The sequence below is a fragment of the Pinus tabuliformis genome, chromosome J (genome assembly GCF_031772625.1).
Source record: "Pinus tabuliformis cultivar Carrire ecotype Pingquan chromosome J, CPIR1, whole genome shotgun sequence".
Classification (NCBI taxonomy): Eukaryota; Viridiplantae; Streptophyta; class Pinopsida; order Pinales; family Pinaceae; genus Pinus; species Pinus tabuliformis.
This window is the reverse complement of record NC_142295.1, coordinates 1,327,160,445-1,327,168,112: the sequence shown is the minus strand read 5'-3', so window position 1 is coordinate 1,327,168,112 and position 7,668 is coordinate 1,327,160,445. Positions and strand designations below refer to the sequence as shown.

Here is a 7,668-nt window from a genome sequence, read left to right as displayed (position 1 = left end):
CGCCCCTGGACGCCCTGATCGCCTTCGCCCAAGCTTGGCAGCCCTGCTGCCGGGCTTGCAGCCCCCGCTGCGGGCCTCCCCAGCTGTGCTTTTCCTTCCTGCTTCCTGGGCCTCCTGCCCCGTCTCTGGCTGTTCGTGCTGCCCCTGAGGGTAGCCCTCTGCTGCATTTCTTGTTCTCCCGGGCCTCCTGCCCCTCCTTCCCTTTCCTTGCCGCCCGTTGAGCGTCCCAGGCTCGATGGATCCTCCCGCTCCTGATCAGATCGATCTTGAGAAAGCCTTTGCTTCTCTCATCCCAGAGAATATCTCTGAAAGGATCCGACCTACTGCCTCAAAATTTATCAAAAAGCTTGATGAAATTCCGGAAATCCCTCTTCCCCCATCTCTTCCAAGGAGATCTGCTGTAGCCTTGGCTGAACGCGGCCTGGTTGGACAGTTCACGGGGCTATGGCCCTCCCCTCGAACTGTTCAACGTTGGGTGGAAAGAAACTGGAACGCCATGGTCCAGGGGAAAATTGCGATAAGGTTTTGTGGAAGAGGCTTCTTCACCTTCCTCTTCGAAACAGTGGAGGATCGCAATCTAATTTTCAGGAATGGGCCATACTTCATGGACACTAGAGGCCTTTATCTCAATCGTTGGACCCCGGACTTCGACCCTGAAATGGATGTACCCAACGCAGTTCCTGTTTGGGTTCGCCTTCCGCATCTTCCGCTTCACTGCTGGGCCGATGAATCTGTTCGAGCAATTGGAAACGCAATAGGTAAATATGTGGATAGATCAGAGCCAAAAGAAAATATGCATGCATGTGCGAGGATCTGTGTGGAGGTAGACTTGGGCAAAGGTCTACCAGAGGCAGTCAAGCTCAGAGTGGACCAGTGGACGCATATTCAACAGGTGGACTACGAGCAACTCCCCTTCAAGTGTAAGGTATGTCATGAGTACGGTCATTTTGCCAATAGGTGCTCTAAATCTAAACCAGAAGTCAATAATATTTCTGAAACCCCTGAGGAAGCATGGGAAATAGTAAGGAAAAAGAAGAAGTCAAACCCTCCCCCTGAGCCTGAGGTGCCTCACTCCGGAACCCCTCCCTTCCCCTCTGTCATCCCCTCATCCTCCAACCCCTTTGGATCCCTTGCTTCAGAGGATCTCCCATCTCCCCCTCCTTCCCCCAAAGGCCCCAGCATCTCCCCCTCTTCCCCCCTCCAAGCTTCCCCTCCTCACTCAGTGGAAAGGATCTTAACAAGAAACAAATCGAAGGAATCCTATGATGATCCTCAGCCTGATCAACCATCCTTGAATCGGATTGAGCCCCCCTTGATTTCTTCGACCCCATCTCAGCCCGTCATTGGACCTCCCCCCATCAGAACTACTAGAAGTTCCTCCAAGGACTTTGGAGCATCCGGTGATATCCACAAGAAACCTGGACCAGGCAGAAAGTCAGCCAAGCAGCATCGGGAAGAAAGCACGCAAAAGGACATAGCTCTAGGGATCCAAACTCCTATGGATTCTTTTATTACAGGTTCACAAGAGAAAGACACAGCAGGTAAAGAACTTGAGAGGCGAGCACCTCCTCGCTCGAATGCCTCATGATGAAGCTTTTATCCTGGAACAGCAGGGGTATGGGGCACCCCTCTAAATCAGCTGCCCTACGAGATCTTCTTCAAACAGAAAGACCCGAAATTGTTCTGATTCAGGAAACCAAGCAAAGTCAGAGCGAAATGCAAATAATCATAGAAGCCCAAAAAACTTTCTCAGGGGCCAGTAGCAATTCCAGAGGAGCCTCTGGAGGAATCACAACTATGTGGAATAAGCAGCAGTGGGATTGCAAATCCTCTGTCCTCAACCAAAACTGGATCAGGACCAACCTTGTCAACAAGGAAGAGAGCTGTGACTTAATCATTTACAATGTCTATATTCCCAACCATTTCCGGGAAAAGGAACAATGCTGGAAGGAATTGAAGGAAGAAATAGACAAGGAGCAGAATTCAAATGTTATTCTTGCTGGAGACCTCAATTTAATTCTTCATGCGAATGAGAAAAGGGGGGGCACCTTCAACCCCGATCCCTACAGAAGGCAGCTGGAAATGATAATGGCTGAGCATGAACTGATGGATATCATACCAAAAAATAGGAAATATACTTGGAACAATAGAAGAGTGGGGCCAGGCAACATTATGGAAAGGTTGGACAGAATACTGATCAATGTTTCCCTTCTTTCGTCCTTTGCTGCAGGCCACACCAAAATTCTCAGCGCCACAGCCTCAGATCACTTCCCCATTCTATTGACGTTGGACTCCCACGCTCATTTGGGACCAATTCCGTTCAGGTACAATCCCTTGTGGAGAGATAGCGCTGAGGCAGAGGCTATCATAGAAGAAACATGGAAGAAACACGTCGAAGGTTCCCCAAATCATATTTGGGAAACAAAACTTCGAAACACAAGGAAGGCACTCAAGGATTGGGCAAAAGCCAGCTACCAAGAGCCAGAAAAAATAAAGGAAAAAATGCAGCAGAAATTGGAAGAGATCCACAAACAAATAGAAGATCATGGATTCACTAATCAGCTGAAGAGTAAGGAATGGGAGGTTCAGGGACAGCTAACTCAAATAAAGAGAGCGGAAGAGATCAAATGGAGGCTCAAGTCAAGAGAATTATGGTTAAAGGAAGGTGATAAAAATACGGCATATTTCCATAAGCAGGCCACAGCAAAAAAAACGAGAAACAATGTTACCACTATTACTGATAGTCAAGGCAGCCAGCATAATGACCATGAATCTATTAAAAGAGCTGCCTTCCACCATTATAATTGCCTTCTCACTGAAAATCAAGGAGCCACGGACTACTCGGCTTTCCTTAAGTACCTTCCGGGGAAAATCTCTGCTGAGGAGAATGAGAGGTTAAACAGTGAAATAACAGAGGAAGAGATAAGAAAAGCCATCTGGACTTTACAGCCTGACAAGTCCCCAGGTCCAGACGGTTTCTCTATAAATTTTTACAGAGATCATTGGCACTTGATAAAAAAAGATCTTGTTAAAATGATGAAAGGAATCCAAAGGAAAAAGAAAATGGGGGGCTTCACAAATTCAACTTTTCTCGCCCTCATTCCTAAGGAAACCCGGCCCACTTCCTTCTCCAGATTTAGACCTATTTCTTTGTGTAACACTTCTTATAAGATCTTTGCAAAAATTATAGCAGCCAGGCTCCAGCCTCTGCTCCCTTCCCTTATATCTGAAAATCAGGGAGGCTTCATGTCCAATAGGCAAATTCATGATTCCATCACCTTGGTTCAAGAAGCTATCCATTCCAGCACTTCTAGGCAAGAGAAAGGCTTCGTTCTTAAGCTTGACTTAGCCAACGCTTTCGATCGAGTAAGACACTCCTTCTTGTTCGCTGTCTTGAGGAAAATGGGCTTTAATTTTGACTTCATTAGCACCATTGCTGCTTGCATCTCTGGACCCTGGATCTCGCCTCTCATAAACGGCCGCCCTTGTGAAGCTTTCCAATCCTCAAGAGGGCTAAGGCAAGGATGTCCTCTTTCCCCCTATCTATTCATCTTGATGGCTGAATCCTTCAGCAGCATCCTCGATCACAACAGAAGAGTTGGTCTCATCTCTGGTATCAAGTTTGGGAACGGAGTGAAAAATATCAATCATTCACAATTTGCTGATGACACTCTGCTTATTGGTGGGGCATCCACTACTATAGCAAGGCGCTTCAAAAGCCTCCTCGATCAATTTATGGCGTGCTCAGGAGGAGAAGTCAACTTTCAAAAAAGTTGCATCTATGGATGGAACATTTCCAATCAAACAGCCCACAGTATTGCTAACATTTTTGGAGTAGCCTTCAAAGCAACCTGGGACCACTTTACCTACCTTGGGATGCCGGTCACCTTGGGCTCTCTTAAAGCCACCACTTGGAATGAAATAATCGACAAAGTCAAAAGGAAGGTTCAGCAATGGGGAACTCAATGGCTTAACCCAGCTGGCAGATTAATTTTGCTCAAATCAGGTATTTCCTCCTTACCTTTATACCGATTCACTCTTTACCAAGCTCCTGCTTCTTTCCACTATAAGCTGGAAGTCGCTCTCCGCAATTTTTTATGGCAAGGAGGGAAAAAAGAAAAAAATAGATACAATTTGGTCAATTGGAAAAGTGTAATACAATCTCCAGACAGAGGTGGGTTGGGAATCAGAGCTCCTAAAATTCTAAATCTCGCTTTTGGGATTAAAATGGCTTGGAGACTAATTAATGAACCAAAAGCCTGGTGGAAACAGGTCATTGAATGCAAATACCTCTCGGACAATAGACAAAGACTTCTTGAATCTGATATTCCCAACAGAGACTCCACCAAAATCTGGCATCTCTGTAAGAAAGCAATCCCCATTCTCATTCAAAATACCTCAAAGATTCCGGGGGAAGGGAGCAGTATAAATTATGCCACTGATAAAATCATGGGTTACCAACCCCTAAACACTGTTGAAGAAGCCATTCCCTTCATCCTCTATCTTAACAGCAAAGGCATTCAGAGGATGGACCAAATTTCAAAATGGGATGCTGAGAATGGTGCTTGGACTAGCTGGGATTTTCCAGTTATTCCCCCACACTTGGATTCAAGCTACCAAGCCCTCCATAAAAATCTTCAAAACAGAGCCCCCATAAAAAAAGGAGCAGTAGATGGGTTTAGATGGGACCCCACGGGCTCATGTTACACCATTAAATCTGGCTATCAATTCATATGCAACAATACTTATCAGACCTCGGTCTGGAATCAATGGAGAATAATATGGAAGTCTGAGGCCATCCCCAAGGTCAAATTTTTCATTTGGCTGCTGTTAAAGGGCAGAATCCTCACTTCGGAAAACCTTAGAAAGAGAGGGGTACATGGACCTTCAATCTGTCCTAACTGCTGCTCCGAGGAGGAAACCATCCACCATTTATTTCTTGACTGCATCTTCGCGAAGAAATGCTGGACCATTATGGCCAACTTGGGCAATATAACATGGCAACCTCAGCAAAACATTGCAGAGACAATCCAAGATTGGACAAGGAATTGCCCTTGGAAAGATAAACGGAGCAAGATAGTCAAAAGAACATGGGATATCATTCCCCACAACCTTCTTTGGAAAATCTGGCTCACAAGAAACAAGAAAATATTTCAAAACAAAGAGGGCAATGTTTGGAAGACATGTAGCAGTGCTCACCTCTTGGCGCAGGAGACGATGGCAGTCAAATACTCAGGAACAATTAAAGCAACAGACTATTCAGTTGAGGAGAGGCTCATGATCAAGCATATTCTAGGTCGCTCAGGTCAACAACAGAGTATTCGGAGAAATTATAGGCAGCATCAACATAAGACCAAGGATTGGGAAATTAGACTACCAACCCAGGAGTTCAAAAGGTGGATTCTGAGTAACAACTGCTCAACCTTATTCTTTGATGGCGCCTCAAAGTCCAACCCAGGACCAGCAGGCGCAGGAGGTGTTATCATTGATGAATTAGGAGAAGAAATCTGCAACTATGAATGGAGTTTAGGAGAAAAAACAAATAATAATGCAGAGGCTCTTGCTCTGTATCAAGGATTGTTGCAATTAAAAAGCATGGGAATTAGAAAAGCTCTTGTCCTAGGAGACTCCTCAATAATCATTGGCTTCATGAACCATTACAGGAGATCCCCAAACAGTAATCTTCAGCAACATATCCAACGCATCAATCTCCTCACCGAATACTTTGAAAAAATCCGATTCTGTCACATCCTCCGCACACACAATGGGGAAGCGGATAAACATGCAAATAATGCAGTTGGACAACCGGAAGGTGCATTGAGGCACAGTCACAGAGAATTTTTCCAGCCTCTGCCATGAAGCAGGCCGATCCTGACATTGCCCAGGCGCGTAAATCCAGCAAGCGTGTGACGGGCATGGTTACAACAGACTCAGGACAGTCGATTGAGAGTATGAAGTGCACAAACAGTCTCATTCAGGTCTTGATCCAAAGAATAGCTGACATCCCGAGGGAAAATAATCATCTCAGCGATGGACGGAAGAACGGTTTCACTGCTCCAGCGAATCGTCATAGAGATATAGGAAAATATCACAATAATGCAGAGGATCCGATCTCTGTTATGTATTCAGGCTACTGTTGGTCCCGATCCATAAATACGGGCACAGGAAGGCAAATATTTGTCATACACTGCTATGAACAAGAGCAGCCTCGCTGGAACGAAGAAGGCGCTCTTGTCCAGACTCGAAGACGAACTCCATCGCTGGTATCGATTCTTCTTGCTTTGTTTATCTATCCTCTAATCTATATCGTGGTTTTTTTCAGGGCTAGCTTCAGTGGGAAGCTGAGAGCTATAGCGCCTTTCTTTCAACAGTCTCTGCTCTATACTCTGAACCTTTGCTGGCCGTCCCCCATCCTTCCTTCTTGCCCCTTAAGTTCGCCCCTCTCTGGCTCATCCTCTCTAACTTCAAGTTTTTCCCCTTCAATCTTGAGCGCTATCAACCAGACTTCCTTTTATATCCCTGCTCTCATCCAGAAAGCGAGAACTGTAAGCTCGAAACCCTTCTGTTTATTTTCACTAACCTCCAGCTCTCTTCTTTCAACCCCTCGCTTCATCATCCGGCCCCTCTTTTTCTTCTCCCGCAGCAAGGAGGAGTCAGCTGACCATCTCAGTGGATTTGACCCTCATAGAACCCAAGCCCAAATAGTGATGGCTCGTTCTGAGCAATGCTTTCACTGCCGCGACCTTCAGGCCGAATTCGAAGAGGTCAGAGCTCAACAAAGAATACTGGAAGATCAAGTGCGAAATATGGAAGCCAGGCACGCTGAACAGATTCGGAGCCTGGAAGCCAAATTTGATGAGCAGTTCAGAAGTCTTCACGCCAAATACCGCACAGAAATGAACCTGTTTCTCCACCGGGTTCATTCACTTCATGAGCAGTTCAACGGACTCAACAATAGATGCATTCACGCTGAGGAATCGCTGACAATCCTAAGGGAAATCATGGAAGCAAAGCAGAAAGAAAAATCAACATCTTCAAGCGCAAAGCCAATGGAAGCAGATCAGCGCCCAGAGGACTCCACAGCGAGAAATATCAGTCGTATTGACATTGATTAACTATGTGCTGTAAATGCAAGTTTTGGTGCCATCAGTATATCCGGATTTATAGTAGCAATAGATGTTTTTTAGTCAGAAGTTACAGAAACCAATTCAAGGATAGGAACCTCATGCTCTCTCCTTGGATTTGTAGTGCTCTCGAAGCAACCTATGTATGGCTTCATGCCTTATTACTTTTTTCAATCAATATATAGCAACCGATCTTGTCAAAAAAAAAAAAAAAGATCAAACTATAAGAACTCAACTCACATACCATAATGTAGTAATTCATTGTTTTTATATGTAGCAAATTTTTCCAATACATAGGCGCAGCGAGAAAGCGCAACGAGGTCAAGTTTATGAGGGTTGCAAGCTCATTTGGGTGCTCTCCTTGGATGCTTAAGATGAATCTAACAATAGGAAACATGAAATGTGCTAGAGGAGAAATTTAGAACTTGAGGATGGTCATGGCAGCAAGACAACATTCAACTTCTATAAGCACAACAAACCCCTACTGTTATCACTCAGGTTGTCCTTAAGCTCCGAAAAAGGATACGGCTGAGGTAACCACAGA

The 7,668-nt window shown here is 45.3% G+C and overlaps 1 protein-coding gene across 1 annotated transcript; it reads left to right on the top strand.

The window, feature by feature from the left end:
- The first annotated feature begins 235 nt into the window (after positions 1 to 235).
- LOC149232187 (uncharacterized) lies at positions 236 to 5,859 on the top strand. Its single transcript, XM_089381857.1, has 2 exons — positions 236 to 1,541; positions 1,754 to 5,859. The coding sequence occupies exons 1-2, from the start codon at positions 236 to 238 to the stop codon at positions 5,857 to 5,859; spliced, it is 5,412 nt and encodes a 1,803-aa protein (XP_089237983.1).
- The last annotated feature ends 1,809 nt before the right edge of the window (positions 5,860 to 7,668 follow it).

What these genes read in the sequence shown, in the direction of transcription:
- LOC149232187 (XM_089381857.1), top strand. Translation starts at nt 236, where the DNA reads ATGGATCCTCCCGCTCCTGATCAGATCGATCTTGAGAAAGCCTTTGCT. An exon ending in ACAAGAGAAAGACACAGCAG is followed by an intron (nt 1,542 to 1,753) that starts GTAAAGAACTTG and finishes AAACTTTCTCAG; the next exon opens with GGGCCAGTAGCAATTCCAGA.